The sequence below is a fragment of the Euleptes europaea genome, chromosome 21 (assembly GCF_029931775.1).
Source record: "Euleptes europaea isolate rEulEur1 chromosome 21, rEulEur1.hap1, whole genome shotgun sequence".
Lineage (NCBI taxonomy): Eukaryota > Metazoa > Chordata > Lepidosauria > Squamata > Sphaerodactylidae > Euleptes > Euleptes europaea.
This window is the reverse complement of record NC_079332.1, coordinates 4,243,368-4,262,009: the sequence shown is the minus strand read 5'-3', so window position 1 is coordinate 4,262,009 and position 18,642 is coordinate 4,243,368. Positions and strand designations below refer to the sequence as shown.

At 48.3% G+C, this 18,642-nt stretch overlaps 1 protein-coding gene across 1 annotated transcript; it reads right to left on the bottom strand.

Annotated features, from left to right (window-relative positions):
* Positions 1 to 242: 242 nt before the first annotated feature.
* VRK3 (VRK serine/threonine kinase 3) lies at positions 243 to 17,281 on the bottom strand. Its single transcript, XM_056866401.1, has 14 exons — positions 17,209 to 17,281; positions 15,615 to 15,740; positions 13,249 to 13,413; positions 12,255 to 12,401; positions 11,642 to 11,694; positions 9,813 to 9,879; positions 8,449 to 8,533; positions 7,524 to 7,626; positions 7,029 to 7,121; positions 6,361 to 6,493; positions 4,319 to 4,439; positions 3,707 to 3,765; positions 1,566 to 1,714; positions 243 to 346 (listed from the first exon to the last, which is right to left on the bottom strand). The coding sequence occupies exons 1-13, from the start codon at positions 17,279 to 17,281 to the stop codon at positions 1,566 to 1,568; spliced, it is 1,374 nt and encodes a 457-aa protein (XP_056722379.1). The 3' UTR covers positions 243 to 346.
* Between the last annotated feature and the right edge of the window lie 1,361 nt (positions 17,282 to 18,642).

The window sequence follows — 18,642 nt, the reverse complement described above, 5'->3', positions numbered from 1 at the left end:
GCATGAGGGGGGTTGCTCGGCGATTGCCATTCAGTAGCATGTCTGCCAAAAGGCATTAGGGCTTCAGAGGAACTAGAACTCACATGAAATAGAATTAGAACTTCACATGAAATCAAACTAGAAATTTAAGAGAGCTCAAATTTAAAAAACACACATGCACACTCGCAGTAAGGTACTAATAGATGATACCAGGAAATTCCACCGCTCCTGCTGATTCCCTCCATAATCTAAAAGCCAAGAAGAGGAAGAAAGCACAGTGGGAAACTGCATTCCTAGCTGCTCCAGTGTGAAGACCTCCCAGTGGTCCGTGACCCTGCACGTCCCATCTTCTCTGAGCTCCTCAGACCTGCAAAGCCACAAAGCAGAATGTGACGACTAATCCGTTTGCTACCCACCGTCTCCCTTACTCTCTACAATTCCACTTCGCTTCTATGCCGCTGGGAGCTCAAAGCAATGAAGCAGCATCTTGGCGCATAAAACAGGCCTGGTGGTGACACAGATTTGCATCCGCTGTCTGAAACAAGGGGACCTAGTTCAGCGCCTGACAGGGCCAAGGATCGTCCGGTCGGCTGAATTCAGCACGACAATGGAAGACAGCCATTGCAGATCCTTAATGTCACGGGCTTCCTATAAACCACTGAATGTTTTTTCCTCAGCGAGGAAGCGGTCAAGGGGCATGGTCCAATAGTCCAAAACCAGAGATTCCAAAAGTCCTGAAGAATGGCGGACAATATTTCGGGAGGTCGGTTTTCAATAGAAAAGGACAGAAATCTACATATCAGTCACAAACTGAAAAAAGGGAACTTTTGGACATAGCTCAGTGGTGGATTATCTACTTTGCATGCAGACGGTCCAAAGTTCAATCCCTGCTATCGCCAGTTCAAAGGATCAGGTAGTGGACAGTGCAAAAGATCTTTGCCCGAGGCCCCGGACAGCTGCTGCCAGTCTGAGTAGGCAATACTGACTTGCTAAACCAGGGGTGGGGAACCTTTTTTCCACCAAGGGCCTTTTGGATATTTATAACATCATTCACGGGCCATACAAAATTATCAACTTAAAAATTAGCTGGCCAAGACGTTTCTTCATGGCCCGGGTGGGAAAGGGTTAACACAGTTTCTTGGGTGGTCCTAGTACCTCCATAGCTAACGACTCTTCTGCAAGGGGGGAAAAAGGTTCCTTTCCTCGGCAAAACAAACTCTCATCCGCCTTGAATAGAGCCAATTCCTGTCCGCGGGGGGGGGGGGGGGGGATCGCCAGTCTTAGATCCTTCTGAGCTAGAGATCTGCCAGGACCCATGAAGGGCCAGACCAAATGATTTCGTGGGCCTTAAACAGCCCCCGGGGCCTGATGTTCCTCACCCCAGTGCTAAACCATGGTTCTGACTCAGCAGAAGGCAGCTTTGTGCAGTTCAAAATCCCAAAAGCGACTTTTTAACCCGGGTCGTCCCTTTCCCACCCGTCACACCTCCACTTTAACCCCCCCCCCCAATTTAAAGTTAAGTGGCACAGGCCAGAATCCCATTTTGGAGTGGAAAAGAGAATGCAAAAAGGTTCTCGGCACACTACCTAGGGCACCACTTTGAGGTCCACCGAGTCGTAGGCAGAAGCTCTCATCAGCTCGAGCGGCTTCCTCAGAAACTGCCGGAGCTCTTCGTAGTCTGGCCTCTCTTCATAGTCCAGGGAAACCACCCGCAGGAGGTAGCGCTGCACGGCATCTGGCAAAAGGGCATCGGGGAGGTAAATTAGACTGGCTGGATTCTCCGAGGCACTGGCTACAGTCTTCCCGATGCTGCAAAGATGCTGACCCAGATGGAAGCTAAGTGGAGTTTCGGACTTTGCAAGCTTCACGGTGGACAGGTAGCAACCGCCGTGGACTTGTGAGGAAACTCTGGCGCCAAGAAAGGAACGCTGAAAGAACCCATACTAGCCAACCACAGCAGAGCTGCAAAGACTGAGGGGATATGGTAACCATCTTCAAGTACTTGAAGGGCTGTCATATGGAGGAGGGTGCTGAGTTGTTTTCTGTTGCCCCAGAAGGTCGGACCAGAACCAATGGGTTGAAATTAAATCAAAAGAGTTTCCATCTAGACATTAGTAAGAATCTTCTAACAGTTAGAGCGGTTCCTCAGTGGAACAGGCTTCCTCGGGAGGTGGTGAGCTCTCCTTCCCTGGAGGTTTTTAAGCAGAGGCTAGATGGCAATCTGTCAGCAATGCTGATTCTGTGACCTTGGGCAGTTCACGGGAGGGAGGGCTTTTGGCCATTTTCTGGGCATGGAATAGGGGTCACTGGGGGTGTGTGGGGGAGGTAGTTGAGTTTCCTGCATTGTACAGGGGGTTGGACTAGACAACCCTGGTGGTCCCTTCCAACTCTATGATTCTATGACTGATGTGCCCGCACGATGCCACCAAAACCACTATGCTATGTGGAACCTGCTGAGTCATTAAGATCTTCCTGCTTAGCTTCGGGATGGGGTCTCCTCCACGGTGGCCACCTGCACGTGGAATTCCTACCCAGGTTACAACGGGCTGGTATGTAGTTTGCCCAAATTTAGATGCCAGCTGTTTTATTGCGATATGGGGTCCTATCGGTGAAGGAATAGTTTTCGGTTGCTTTATGTTATTGCTGTAAGTGGCTGCAAGCAAGCCAACCGGAGGAGAGAAGGCAGGAAATCAATTTCTTTTTAAAAGAATAAGAACCAAGAAATAAGTATTGCTGAGTCACTGATGTTGGAAGGAGTCCAAGAAGACATGTAGCAGGAGCAGCAGAAAAATGTTTGAATCTAGTGCAGCATCACATTGCCAATAAACTGCACGCCAGGAGATACAATCTCTCAGCACTCCTGCTGGGCCAAGCAAGCAGCTGGATTCTTTAAGGATAAAGCTTCCCGGGCTCCATCAGGCCTGATTCACTCCTTCCAGCACATGGAAGCCTTCATTTCATGAAAAAAAAGCACTAGATGCCCTGGCTCCACAAGAACCCTGAAGGGCTGCTTATCTGCTGTGGGCCAGGGAGATATATGATCAAGTATTAGGACTTTGCTGGGGGGAATGTACGCTAGCTGGGAGGAGCTGGGGAACGGTTTGTGAATACTGATTAATAATCTTTCCTGTACACACGGCTCAAGAGAAAGCACTCTAGACAATGGATAAGGAGAACAGTTAACTGGATCTGTCATCATGATCTCATACATGGCAGCCAGTGTGGTGCATAGGTTAGAGTCTCGACTAGGATTTGGGAGACCCAGTTCGAATCCCCACTCTGCCACGGAAGCTGGCTGGGTGACCTTGGGCCAGTCACACACCCTCAGTCTACCCTGCCTCCAAGAGTTATCGTGAGGACAAAATGGAGGAGAGGAGGAGCCGCTCTGGGTTCCCACGGGGGAGAAAGGTGGGACATACACTTAATAAAACAAATAAATAAAAAATAAATGCATGAAGGCGTCTGAAAGCCCCGACCTATCCCCAGACCTAGGTCCATCCTACACGACAGCCAGCATGGTATACAGAGGGAACTCGTCAATTCTAGACGCAGAAATATGAAGTTTAAATTCCCACGTTCAGACATAGAATTCACGGGGAAGTTTGGACAAGCTGCCATTTCTCAGCGTAACCGACCTGTAACGGATAAATCTCCTGCGTACGCCGTGGGAAGACCCGTCAAAGAAGGCTGAGATACAAATGTTGCGAAGAAACAAAACAACCAATACCTGGAATTGTTCTCCAGCCACAGGATAGTTTGGGATTCTTGATCCTATCAGCTTTATACCTAGAAGAAGAAGAGTTGGTTTTTATATGCCGACTTTCTCTACCACTTGAGACTCAAACCAGCTTACAATCACCTTCCCTTCCCCTCCCCACAACAGACACCCTGTGAGGTAGGTGGGGCTGAGAGAGCTCTTAATAGAACTGTAACTTGCCCAAGGTCACCCAGCTGGCTTCGTGTGTAGGAGTTGGGACACAAATCCAGATCACCAGATTAGCCCCCGCCGCTCATGTGGAGGAGTGGGGAATCCATCCCGGTTCTCTAGTTTATACTTAAAGTCCATTGCTCCAAACCACCATTCTTAAACTTCCCATTTTGCTTAACTGTTCGAACCTCTGACCTTCCTCCTCACCCGTTATTTAAAACCCCTAATTCCATTTCAGACATTCAGAGAGGTCATGCTTTCAAGATTCAGGGCGAGATTCACACCTCTTTACCTCCCTCGCCCCCCCAAAAAAACAAACAAACAAACAAACAGGGAATCTACACTTGAAAGACTCAGGTCAGAATTAACCCTTGCTTTGAAAACCCCAAAAAACAAATGCACAGCACTCACCTCTCTTTCTTCTCCATGACTACGCAGGGATCGGCCAATTCCTCAGACCACGGAAGGAAGCCGCATAGCCACTTCACGAGGCAATAACCCAGCGACTCCAGATCGCTCCGACGGGAGGGTGCTGACGGGGCAGGGAGAGGACACACGTCCACGCGTGAAACACTTGAGAACAGAGCCCAAGAGTTGTGCCCACAGAGGAAAGAGAACACAACAGTCCTCCATGGGTCACAGCAATTCCCGTGCAGTATAGCCACTGGCTGAACAGGGACGTCGACAAACGGCTCGCTTGCCCGCAATTTCTATTTCTGGCCTACCCTAGAGTATCCAGACAGTCCATGGGGTTTTCCGAAAGAAGTTCACAGCCTCGAGCTTTAGAGCATCTCGGACCTACTGCTGTGACCCAGCTGAGAACATCTCTCTCTATGTACCCTTCTTTCTACGGATTTCCTTCCCCCCCCCCCCCAAGTAGGGCTGTCGGCTGGTCAACTGATTAAAGGTAAAGGTCCCCTGTGCAAGAACTAGGTCATTCCTGACCCATGGGGTGACGTCACATCCCGACATTTCCTAGGCAGACTTTTGTTTACGGGGTGGTTTGCCAGTGCCTTCCCCAGTCATCTTCCCTTTACCCCCAGCAGCAAGCTGGGTCCTCATTTTACCAACCTCGGAAGGATGGAAGGCTGAGTCGACCTTGAGCCAGCTACCTGAAACTGACTTCTGTTGGGATCGAACTCAGGTCGTGAGCAGATCTTTTGACTGGAGTACTGCAGCTTTCTACTCTGCGCCATGGGGCTCCTAGGTCAACTGATTAATTACATGTATCTCCAAGAAATTTACACAATGCCTTTTTGGGGATATTAAAAAAAAAAAAAGAATAACCTAGCTGTTGCGATCAAGCTCTCAGTCCTCTCTCCATCAAAAGGAAAAGTCTTTTTTCCCCATTCTCCATTTCAGTGACACACTAGGACCAATACTGTCCCTCTGATAAATAAACACATAAATTATATAAACATGCCCTTAATTTGCAGCCCCCCTGATTAAAATTGGTCCACAGTTATTAATCAAAAGCTTTCATTAATTAATAGCAATAGAAGAGAACAAGAGTCCAGTAGCACCTTAAAGACTATTAAAATTTCTGGCAGGGCATGAGCTTTAATAGCACACTCCCTATTCGGAGTCACTCCAGTCTATTAAACTCTGTAAAGGGTTGTGCTGTGTATCTCATCAATAAAACCCTGTGATTCCAACTAAGTGCGGCCGGACACCCAGAGGGAGGGCTGGACACTAGGAGAGCAGATGTTCTCTTTGATGGGACCGTGAAGGAGAAGGTGTGAGCGCACTGGACTGCCCCGCTAGACCGGTTTCTGTTCAGATCCATGGGTGACAATCCAGAGGAGAAAGGGGAGGTGCCACCAGGGCATGAGAACACCATCTAGACGAGAACCCGAAGCTAGGAGAGATATCATCCAAGGTTCAGGGTCACCAGCCCCAGGCCGGGCCCCGGGAGATCGAGCCTAGGACTCATACAGCACGCACGCGCACCGTCTGTTTAGAACATATGAACATCAGAAAAGCCACGCTGGTTCAGACCAAGGCCCATCAAGTCCAGCAGTCTGTCCACACAGTGGCCAACCTGGGGCCTCCAGGAAGCCCCCAAACAAGACAGCTGCAGCAGCACCATCCTGCCTGTGTTCCACAGCACCTAATATATTCGGCATGCTCCTCTGATCCTGGAGAGAATAGGTATTCATCATGACTAGTATCCATTTTGACTAGTAGCCATGAATGCCCCTCTCCTCCATGAACATGTCTACTCCCCTCTTAAAGCCTTCCAAGCTGGCAGCCATCACCACATCCTGGGGCAGGGAGTTCCACAATTGAATTACATGTTGTGTAAAGAAATACTTCCTTTTATCTGTTTTGAATCTCTCACCCTCCAGCTTCAGCAGATGACCCCGCGTTCTAGTATTATGAGAGAGGGAGAAAAGCTTCTCCCTGTCCACTCTCTCCAAACCATGCATGTTTCTCAAGTTCCGCAATCTTACCGGCTCCTTTGTGGCTATCCAGGCTGATGAATTCCAGCGTGCCCTCATGAGGGGTCCTGCTGTCCTCCCGCTGCGGCACATGCTTCCCCCCTGGGCAGTACCGGAAAGCAAAGCAGTAGCCCGCCAGGGTGAGCTGGGGAAGGAAGAAAAGGGAAGCGTTGGAACAGGTTGCTGCGGAGGCCCGACAGGAACCAGAGGGGGAGCTATCAGCCGGGCCCTTGTGGGTGAAACTACCTCATCTCCAGTTTCCCCGTTATCTTTGGCGACTGGCTTGTGCCCCGAAGCCTCTGCCCATCTCTCTGTGATAGCCTGGAAGGAGGTAAGGTCAGAACAGGCTGAGCCAAGAAGTGTGGTGACACCCCCCCTTCCACACAACATGGTGAGAATTTTCAGCTCTGTCCCCCTTCTCTCGCTCAGGTTCCCAACTAGGAAAGACCCCCGTCTTCAACCCGACAGAGTCAGTGTTTGATAGCAGGAGGAGAGGAAGACACCCTCCCACTCCAGAAACTATTTGGCGAGTCATGTACCGAACTAACAGCTGGGTTTAAGTCCTCAGCACCTATACTTGGGGGTAGCTTGACTTTTTTCCTTGTCTTTTGGAAGCTTTGGAGTCTCAAGCTGTATAGGAATGCTCTCCAGCAAAGGACTTATTCCTGACTGCTTCTTACCTCGGAAAGATCCACTGGATTCACGTATATGTTCTCGGCAGCGATGTCCCCGTGGCAGTACTCGTTCTCGTGAAGGAATTCTAGCACGTCCAGCTAAAGGCAGAAGAAAAACAGCAACGCTGCAACGCCCACCTTTTCCTCTGCCCGAGACCCTGTTTAGCTGCTGCCAGCCAGAGCAGACAATGCTGGCTTTGATGGACCCAGTGTCTGGTTCAGTGCAAGGACATCACCCCAAACACACTTTCGTAGGGGGAACGAGTCTCTAGACTGACAGTCCATGCAACTGTGTTATGCCCTCTAGCTAGGCCCTGGCGGGCAGGAAGGATGAACCTTGCCTGTAGCTCACTCCTGCAGCTTCAGCAGTAGGGCAATCTCCCACAGTTCCCTGCTCCAGGAACTGGCCTGTCGTGGCGACATCCTCCATTTTACAGCTGGGCAAAAATTCCACGACAGACTGTTTTGGGACACCCCGCCCTTCTTTCTGGCATCCCGTACCAGCCTGATCGCGATCTGGAAGGCAGCTTTCTCCGTCAGCTTGCTGGCGCAGTCGTCCAGGACTGACTGGAGGGACCGGCCCAAGTCAGAGAAGACCAGGAACCTGCCGATCAGAGCGGGAGACTGTTGCAGATGAGCCACGCCTTTTGCCCTGATGTTTCCAACACATCACCCTTCCCACCCAACTCCAAGCCTTCCCACCCCAACCTCTGCATCAGTTGACTCTTCTTCAGGTCTCCTTATATTTATTCATTTATATCCTGCTTCCCCCCCCGAATGGCGACCTCCAAGCAGCGTACAACATTGTTCTTCCCCTCTTCCATTATATCTTCACAACAACAGCCCTGCGAGGTGGCTTAGCCTGAGAGAGAGTGACTGGCCCAAGAAGAAGAAGAGTTGGTTTTTATATGCCGATTTTCTCCACCACTTAAGGAAGACTCAAACCGGCTTACAATCCCCTTCCCTTCTCCTCCCCACAAGAGACACCCTGTGAGGTAGGTGGGGCTAAGAGAGTGTGACTAGCCCAAGGTCTTTACCAGAAGGCGGTAAAGAGGGTGGGAAAAGGAGGTCCGTTAACAAGAAAAGCATAATTAGAGGTTAAAAAAAAGTTACAGGAGCAATCCAGATCCAATAAAACAAAGGGTATTTTGCCTTCTAGCAAAAAAGATAGATGGGTGAAGAAAATGGCAGGTTAGATAATAAGAAAAGTCAGATCAGCGTAAGGAAAACAAACATTGAGGCCACAGCTTTTACGAAGAAAGGCAGGCAAGGGATGGCAAAAGGAAAAGCATAGAAGAGGCCTCAGGGGCCAGCGAAGGAAATGTAAGATGGGTGGTGGAAAGGGGATGACTTGGAGCAAAGAGCAGGATAAGGGCAGTCATAGGAGAGATGATACACGGGAACTCCTTAGCCAAAATTCCCTCACCTGTACTTACTACCATGGAGGCCAAAACCAATGCAATTGGGGATTCCCAGCAATGGTACCGAATGCTGTTTCTTCCACTTCTCCACTGCAAGGGACATAAAAGGTGACAAACAGGGGTTACTCAAGTAGATCTCATACACGATCACCTCTCTGGATAGGCAAAATGACTCAGAGACCAGCCCCTCACCTTTCACCTATCAGATACAACGCAGAGTCACAGAGTTGGAAGGGGGCAAAGAGGCCATCTAGTCCAACCTCCTGCTCAATGCGGGATCAGCCTAAAGCAACATGAACAAACCATTAAGAAGAAGAAGAAGAAGAGTTGGTTTTTTGCATGCCAACTTTCTCTACCACTTAAGGGAGACTCAACCGGCTTACAATAACCTTCCCCTCCCCACAACAGACACTCTGTGAGGTGGGTGGGGCTGAGAGAGCTCTAAGAGAGCTGTGTCTAGCCCAAGGTCACCCAGCTGGCTTTGTGTGCAGGAGTGGGGAAACAAATCCGGTTCACCAGATTAGCCTCCGCCGCTCATGTGGAGGAGCGGGGAATCAAACCCGGTTCTCCAGATCAGACTCCACCGCTCCAAGGACCTAGCTTGTTGGTAGCACAAAGTTGAGGAAAGAGGGCTGCTATGGGTATTTAATAGAGAATGAAGAGGCAGTAAGACAAGTCCCGCTGCCACTGACCTAATCTGGCAGTGCTGCTTTTTAACTTTTACCTGCCCATACTGCATTGTCTATACTTGGCCTGAGATCCTGGAGAGCCACTGCCAGTCAGAGTAGACAATATTGACTTTGATGGACCGAGGGTCTGATTCAGTATGAGGCAGCTTCATGTGTTCACATGTTTATAGAACAAACCTCCCTCAGAGATGGCAACAAATGACTGACACATATAGGAAAACATTTATTACTGCTGGAAGGTGCTCAGTGCAACACAAGAATGAGTCCCATTAGAGCTCACTGCCAGGAAGTGACAGCAACAGAATATATCTTGGAAAGGCTGAGCAACATAGAATCATAGAGTTGGAAGGGACCACCAGGGTCATCTAGTCCAACCCCCTGTACAATGCAGGAAATTCTGAACTACCTCCCCGCCACACACCTCCAGTGACCCATACTTCATGCCCAGAAGATGGCCAAAGTGCCCTTCCTCTCATGATCTGCCTAAGGTTACAGAATCAGCACTGCTAACAGGTGGCCATCTAGCCTCTGCTTAAAAATCTCCAGGGAAGGAGAGCTTACCATCCACAGCTCTCCCGTTACCCGGCCCCCAGAACTTGGAAACTGGCCAAAAATGATAGCAGGCCAAAGGAGAAGACACACAGCCCTGCCATCCGTAAATTGCTCAAGCCAAGTCTTACCCGTGGCTTTCTTTGCCGCTCGCTGCAGAAAGTTCTGCTCGTTGAACAGCCGCCCGTCTTTGGTATCCTGAGACGGAGGGAGGGAGGCAGAAGCGGGCATTAGTATTCCTTCCCGCAGTCTCGCCCCCACTGCCGTCTCCCAGATGACCATTAAGAAAGCGATTGTTCCTTATATAACTTCTCTAGCGGCTTGAAAGGAACTCACTGATGCGTGCAAGGCTGCTGTGCGAGGCTCCCGTTTAACAAATGGGGGAAATCAAGATACGGCACAGTGGGAAATAGCGAAACAGCCGCACTAAGAGCAGAACTCTGGTCTTCTGCGGAGAAGGCATTCTCAGCATTCTCAGCACTAGAGAGCCATAACAGACAGGGATGTTCGTCTCCTAATCGCCCACATAAGGGTCATGCAATTCGGTCCTCTGTCTGCTTTGGTACTTAACTGAGAAAAGAAACAAGCTTCTAGTCCACAGAGATGTGAAAACATGCAGGCATGGTATTCTGGAACCAAAGAGGGCCTTGGGGAGGCTTCCCAGGGAAGACACTGAACCTCACACAGCTTGTTCTGGGTCTTAGTTCCTAGCACTAAGAAGGGATGGGAGCCTTGTCCTGCTTGTAGAATAAGGGTTTTGTTTGGATCTCCTCCCTCTAGCTTTCTTTTGGATGTGACCGATTAAGCAGATTGTAGGGGGATGGAAGCATGGTGTTGTCTTGTTTGGGGGCTTCCTGAAGGCACCTGGTTGGCCGCTGTGTGAACAGACTGCTGGACTTGATGGGCCTTGGTCTGATCCAGCAGGGCTTTTCTTATGTTCTCTGTTACCACTCTGACCTCCCCTGTCTCTCTATACTTGCCCTTGACCACTCCCACAAATACCAACAATCTACAGCCTCTTATATACAGAAACATAATTAAACAAACTGGCAGGCACAAAACGGACTCTTTAGAATCTGTACTGTCCCTTGGAGAGTGCTGGAACAGCTTCTTACCTTGGCCTGCCCTGCTTGTTGGTCTGTATGATCTCACCCTCACGAGAGCCCTCCCTTAAGTCTATGATTTTTACTACTACCCTCTGGGAAAAGAGGCGCTTCGAGTCCTTGTGCGACATTCCACCTTGCCTTTTGCCGAGCCCCACTTCCTGTTCTGGTCCACGTTCTTGGCAGATGTGTTGGAAACCTTAATTCCATACCTCTCCCCAAGTTAACGTTAAGCCGGTGGAACATCTCCTAAGCAGGTGACAGGTTCACAGGCTGCCAGAGCTAGGATCGGAGAAGGGATAGGATCCTTGTCCCTCTTGTAGAATAAGGGTTTTGTTTGGATCACCTCCCTCTAGCTTTCTTTCGGATGTGACCGGTTAAGCAGATTGTAGGAGGACCGAAGCACAGAAAAGGGACAACAGCACTGTCCTAAAAGGATTGAAGGCTCTCGTATCGGGATCATGATGGCGGTGAACGAGACCGCTTAAATATAGTTCAGCCATCATGCAAGGTTGATTGTCCTTCCTATTTGGTTTCCTGGTGCTAGACCTGTCAGCCCCTGTATTTCTAAGGAATGATGAAGAAGTGCCACCAGACAGACAAAACAATCTAGCAAGCAAGCAAGCAAACAAACCCACAACTTTTGCTAGAAGTATAATGAAAACTGACTACATCCCCAGAACCATCCTAACGTCATGTAATTCTGACATGGATCCTGGGGTTTTACAGACGTAAAAGCTCAGATGAGCGCTTCACAGGGCTTCCCTCACTGACAGGTACAGCCAGCAACTCTGAGAACAAGAACCTGCCCATGGGACGTTCTACGTGATAAGCTCGGCTCCCAGAACTGAACTCACCAGTTTGAGAGAGAACCTCTGCTTCTGACGGCAGGCTCCAGATGCCGACTCAGCTGCGGGAGGATGAAATGAACGAAGGTTATGAATCAGCAACACAGGAGAGGTTAAACGGTGCTGTGTGCTGGGCCTGGCAAGAATGCATAGTGTCCAGAGGCTCTTAGAAGTCCCCATCCCTCACCTGGATGGACTGCAATGGCATGCCTCCTCCCAGCTCATTGTGGAATGACCAGGCTTCTGTTTGTGTTTTTTAACCACCTAAGCCGGACTCAGCCCCGAGGGCCTGGCTGTCACGGTGCGCTCCCGATACAATGAGTCACCATTAGAGCCTGGACCAGAGAGGATCCTGAGAGTTGTCAGCTGTGACTTACATGTTGAGGGCTGTGACTTGCCCAAGGTCACCCAGCTGGCTTCGTGTGTAGGAGTGGGGAAACAAATCCAGTTCGCCAGATTAGCCTCCACCGCTCATGTGGAGGAGTGGGGAGTCGAACCCAGTTCTCCAGATCAGAGTCCACCGCTCCAAACCACCGCTCTTAACCATTACACTGGTACAGATCAGAGAGTCGGGCATGGCTCAGTTCTCCCCATCACAAAGCAACGCAAGTATATTCTGTACCTTCGTACATCAGCCCAAGGTCAGACTGGCTTAGAAGTTTCACAAGCTTCCACCGTTTTTCGCTCTGGTCCATCAGGATCTCGCCCTCTGGGAGAGGGGTCATGGAAGCAGTCTTGTTCTTCTTGGGAGAGCGGGAACTGGGCTTTGCTTTATAAACAAACAAACACAGACATCCCTTAGACAGGCAGTCCACTGGGCCCGAGCAGTTCATCCTGTACAAACTACAAATCGTGCTAACATCACCCCTCAGAAGCTGTCAGGCCATGAATGAAGCCTTCAGGCTGTGTGTTTTGCGAGTGACAGGCACTCAGAATTCAAAATGCCCATTGTCAACAAACTGCAAGGTCTGGAAGTAACTTTAGTTCAGACCGAATGGGACAGCACAGGCCTCTCCTCTTGGTCTGTGCTTCTTCATCCTGTACGCCTTTGTGCTGCTAAATGTGTAAGGGCAAACCAGCTCTGGGAATGGAGGTGGGAAGTAAGTGTGTGTGTGTGTGTGTGTGTGTGTGTGTGTGTGTGTGTGTGTGTGTGTGTGTGTGTGTGTGAAGGACCACAAGAAGACACAACCGTTAAGTAAATGTTGAAAAATAGCATACACAACCAAGAAAAAAAAAGAATAGTAGGTGAAAAGGCAGCTGTATACACAAGCAGCGTTTCTTAAAATCCTGATAGAAGCATGAGAGGAACAAGGACTGGGACAGACCAAGCAGCAAAACATTTGCCCTAATGACAGCTGACAGCACATACTCTTCTTTCTTAAACGTAGCCAGAGTGTGGTGCAGAGGCTAGAAAATTGGGTTTCCCACCCAGCTCACTATATTTTAATACAAACCCACCTTGTGGGTTTTGTCACTTCCCAAGGATCTCCTCACATTCTCTGGAAACAAGTTCCCTAACTATAACCATTTCAGCCATGGGCTGTGGCCCATTCACGACTCTGCTGTGCGGAACAATCTGCGGCGTTGGGCCTTTGCTGTTACCCACAAACTCTCACCTTTTGTCGCCTCCTTTGGGGACCTCGAAGTCATGGAGATTTGAGGGGAGATTGGTTTCACTGAACCGGAAGCCTTTTCTTTGTCTGGGAAGCATATTTCCACTTTTCTCTTCACAGGAGACCTCACTGCAACAGTAAGCTCATCCAGGCCTTTCTGACTGAGGTCTAAGCAAAATGAAGCAGATCTGGTCAGGATCAGTAAGGTGCTGAAAGGATCAAAACTCCTACCCGGGATCCCTGAAGGGTTCCAGCCCGCCTAGAGTGACCTTAAGCAGAATTGAGCTTTTATAAGACTATTGACTTCTGTTGACTTGTCAGTTGACTTAGGAAGGGTGTAACTTCACTTAGGAAGGCCCTGTTTGTTCTCCACAATCCACTCCTCTCCGAGTTACTGAACTCCCAAACAGTTTAGTGATTCAGTTCTAGTCCTGATTAGCACATTTTAATTATCACACCAGAATAACAACTGTGAGAGTAATAGATGACGTGGTCTCTGCCCATTCTGGGCTTTCTCTCTAGCAGACAGCGACCCCTGCTGGACTTTGAACCGACATCAGTGTATTATTCACATTACACATTATAGCAAACTAATTGGGGACCTGTGGTAAGCTGCAGTACTGCAGTCCAAGCTCTGCTCACGACCTGAGTTCGATCCCGACGGAAGTCGGTTTCAGGTAGCCGGCTCAAGGTGGACTCAGCCTTCCATCCTTCCAAGCTCGGTAAGTAAAGGGAAGATGACTGGGGAAGGCACTGGCAAACCACCCCATAAACAAAGTCTGCCTACGAAATGTTGGAATGTGACGTCACCCCATGGGTCAGGAATGACCCGGTGCTTGCACAGGGGACTACCTTTACCTTTTAATTGGGGACAACATTAGCCACATTTAAACAATAAACATATCCTTGAAAATACGTTGTGTATATTCAATGTATATACAGGGATCATCGTTAGCTAATGCTGTAAATTATTTAACGCTACAAAATCTTCATTCAACACATTTTGAGTGAGCAAAGCCTTGTCTTAAACTGCATTGCATTCAATCCAAATGGTGTGGTGGGAAAAAAATTTTTAGTGTTCTCAAAAAATTCCATTTTTTTAATTGGGAAAAACCCGAAAAAACCAGTCCTTGGAGGAAAACAAACAACAAACAAACCCTTATTTCTTACTATTTTCTGGATTTTCTTCCAGGCCTTTGAACATCTATCTAGTACACATTCCTTCTGCTAGGAGAAAGCACCAGCAGCAACATGTAGAAAATGGGTCACACGTTAACAATGCCCAAACGACAAAGAAAGCTTCCAGAGAAAATAAGAACCAAAGAAGCTGCCACCGAGGAAATATTTATGCTCTAAATTAGAATGGAATCCTTTTTAAAATTTCATCCTCACAACCACCCTGTAACTTGACCAGGATAACTACTTCTAATTGATAGCTGGGGATGGAGGGCTGTGGTAGGTGGAAAGCTCATAACAGATTAAATAGCCTAGATCAGACGTTGCCAACCAGTGGGACATAAGCTTTTCGTAACATTTACTAAGATATTGCTTGCCCCCAAATCCCATAAATGATAAACATGATAACAGAATGTCTGTAAACATGTGAATGTCCTCGGAAACTTTTGTTTTTCTTTCTTTCTTTAAATTAAAATTTTTGGATAACAACAATAACACTAAACAATAACAACTGAAAGAAGCAGAAAAAAGACAATCTTCATGATTTAAAATACAGTATATATATCTATATACACGATAACAACAGAATTCCTATGTTACAGCTTATTTCTTTGTCTTCATATGCATCGTTCCGTCCTGACTGAGCACAATGCTTTCTCGCCCTTATTTATAAAATTCTCTATTTTATTTTTCTTTCTGTCTTGGTGGGCCCCATGTTCTCTTGACAGTGATCGGTGGGATTTACAATACAAAAGGCTGTCCCAGATCAGTCCTGAATTCTAGCAGTTGATTCAACATCTGGCTTCACAACTGTGTATGACCCACTCTTCCCAGCCAACAAACCCTTGATGTTAAAAAGCATAAGGTACCTCTAGCCCGCGTTCTCACCTGGATGGCCCAGGCTAGCCTGATCTTGTTAGATCTTGGAGGCTTAGCAGGGTCAGCCCTGGTTAGTACTTGGATGGGAGACCACCAAGGAAGTCCAAGGTTGCTATGCAGAGGAAGGCCATGGCAAACCACCTCTGTGTGTCTCTTAACCTGAAAATCCTATGGGGTCGCTGTAAGTTGCCTGCGTAAGGACAGCATTTTTCACTTGCCGCCTATAGCTTGTAATCAGAGAGCATTCTGCTTGGCTTTCAGATGGGTTAAGTTTTTTCTGTTTGCAGATCTTCATTTTGAGTGAATATTCTTACCTTGCTGTGACGGAGTGGGAGTGATCTGCATAGGTTCTTCTTCTGGTGCAGGGAGCCGGTTCCCACAAGAAGGGCAGAAGATAAATATTGCCTCTACCTTCTTTCCACATCGGGGGCAAAAATTGACTATCCTGGAAAAGAGAAGGGAAGGAAATGAGCACAGAAAGCGTTACTTTCAGAAAGCAATTTTTTTACTAAAAAGGAAAATTATCTTTTATAATGTTTTTATACCTTTGAAGGCACAACTTAATGGGGCTCTATGCACGTAGCATCAAAAACTCCAAAAGTGAAGTATAGCTCTAAGGCCATTTATGCATGGGAGGTTTTGCCTTGGATTTGCCACTCTTTAAATGCACATTTCCCCCATTCAAATTCTCAAAACTCAACAATAAGCCCCCATGCAGAGTTTTGAGAATCTGGATGGGAAAAATGAGCATCTAGAGAGCGGCAAATCCAAGGCAAAACCTCCCATGAATAAATGGCCACTGACTTCACCTTTATTCGAATAAAACATTTTAAAAAATGGTCGCAGGAAAAGAGGAAGACCCAACAAGAGATGGATGGACTCCATAAAGCAGGGGTTCCCAACCAGGGGGGAATTTTAGGGTTGCAAAGGGGGAATTGGGACCACTATTCAGCAAAAGTGCACATTGTTTGGAATGAGAGACTATTTTGGGAAGGGGAGAATTTTTTGAGATAGACTCTTTTGGGAAGGGGAGAATTTTTTGCGATAGACTATTTTGTGAAGGGGAGAATTTTTTGAGATAAGACTATTTTGGAAAGGGGAGAATTTTTTGCGATAGACTCTTTTGGGATGGGGAGAATTTTTTGAGATAAACTATTTGGGGAAGGGGAGAAGTTTCTGAGATAAGACTATTTTGGGAAGGAGAATTTTTTGACATAAGACTATTTGGGGAAGGGGAGAATTTTTTGAGATAAGACTCTTTGGGGAAGGGGAGAATTTTCTGAGAGACTTTTTGGGGAAGGGGAGAATTTTTTTGAGATAGACTCTTTTGGGGAGAATTTTTTGAGATAGGTTATTTTGGGAAGGGGAGAATTGGGAGAATTTTTTGAGATAAGACTTTTGGGAAGGGGACAATTTTTTTTTAGATAGACTATTTTGGGGAGAATTTTTGAGATAGGCTCTTTTGGAAAAGGGAGAATTTTCTGAGATGGACTATTTTGGGAAGGGGGGGAATTGTATCCTGAGCAATGGGGAAAGGGGGGAACAGAGCAAAACAAACACACAAACAAACAAAAAAAGGTTGAGGCCCACTGGAATCAAGGAAGCCGCGGCCCTCAATTTGCAAGACCTGAGCGAGGCTGTCCAAGAGAGGACATTTGGGAGGACTTTCATGCATAGGGTCGCCCTGAGTCGGAAGCGACTTGACGGCACTTCACACACACACACACACACACACACAACTACGCAACGTCCCCCTCGCCCCTTTCCTCCTCCTTCCCGGGCCTCCCCCCGCGTCCACTCCGAGGCCCAGCCCCGCTCATCCCAACGGGGCTTCTCTCCTCAGCCAACGGGGCTTCTCTCCTCAGGAAAGGCCGCGGGCGAGGCCTGGCGCTCGCCGTACCCACCCGCCGCCGCCGCCGGGGGGGCTCGCCATCCTCCCGGCCCGCAGCGTCGAGGCGGCGGCGCGGCCTCGGCGCTTCATGGTCCCCGCCGGGCCCGGGAGGCCGTCCCGCCGCCACGCATCGCGGCCCTCCCCCCGCGTGGCGGTTGCTCTTCCCCCGCCTCAGGGATCACGCGAGCGCGGGCTCGGGGGCCGGCCTGTAGGCCGCGCCCGGGGGGGTTTTGCGCGGGAAAGAAGAAGCCCCTTCAGCAGCTCGGCGGTTACCTCAGCTCTGTGGCGGTTGGTCGGGTCGTTGGTTCGTTCAAAGGTGGAACGAATAAAAACGTTTATTTTAAAACGACCAGACGACACCCTGTGAGAGGGGTGGCCGCACTTTCTGTTCCCAGCGACGTATTAGGAGTTTGAAAACGTTATAAATAGATATAGAGAGATAGAGATATATAGATATAGATAGATATAGATATATATCTCTATCTATCTCTATCTATCTCTATATCTATATAGGCCCCTTGAGAGCCCACCCACCTCTTGTCCGGCCGTCCTCTTTTCCTGCTGCCCTCCACTTTTCCTAGCATGATTGTCTTTTCCAGTGACTCTTGCCTTCTCATAAAGTGACCAAAGTATGACAGCCTCAGTTGAGTCATTTTAGCTTCCAGGGTCAGTTCAGGCTTGATCTGATCTAAAACCCACTGATGTGTAGGTGATATGGAGTCCATCCATCTCTTGTCGGGCCTTCCTCTTTTCCGCCTGCCCTCCACTTTTCCTGGCGTTATTGTCTTTTCCAGTGACTTTTGCCGTCTTGTAATGTCGTCCAAAGTACGACCGCCTCAGCTGAGTCATTTTAGCGCCTGTAGTGCCTTATTCACTTAGTTTATAGGGGAAACATGCATTCTTTCACATATAGGTCTATTCACATAGCGTGAGACACACATGCATTTATATTCTTATGTACCGATCTAGAATCGCTATGCATGATGGGTAAAATGTATTCTTTGGTCAAGAGCCATTGGCTTGTGTCAAGCCTAAGGTCGGCTTGACCCACAACTGCTTTTCGTCAGGTGCGAAAGTGAGATCGTTCTTTCTCTGTGTCTTGGCTGGTACAGCCAGACTCGCTAACGAGCGAACAGTGATTGATGAGACCATTGATGTCATCCCGGAACGTAGTGGCGGCTCTTCATTGCCAGCTAAAGTCAACGCCTTCGGAGGACTCTTATAGGACATGCAAATAGTTGTTTATACGTTCTTGATGGTCACTGGCTCAAGTCTTATACGCAATTATCATTAGCATTGTCTGTTTAATCACCTATAAAACATGCTGTCTCCTTTGTTCTGGCGGAGGGCTCTAGACTTTTTTGGGGAAGAGTTTCTTCCACGTGCGCTCTGCTCTTTTATTGATCAATAAAAGACCTGCTTGATTGTTAACCTCTGCCTTGAATTACTTA

Bases quoted from the DNA above. Each gene is read 5' to 3' on its own strand.
- VRK3 (XM_056866401.1), bottom strand. From the start codon at position 17,281: ATGAAGCGCCGAGGCCGCGCCGCCGCCTCGACGCTGCGGGCCGGGAGG. The intron at 13,414-15,614 runs GTAAGAATATTC...CATTTTGCTTAG, and splicing joins TCCCACTCCGTCACAGCAAG to ACCTCAGTCAGAAAGGCCTG. The intron at 1,715-3,706 runs GTATTGGTTGTT...CCCTTTTGCCAG, and splicing joins TGGCTGGAGAACAATTCCAG to ATGCCGTGCAGCGCTACCTC.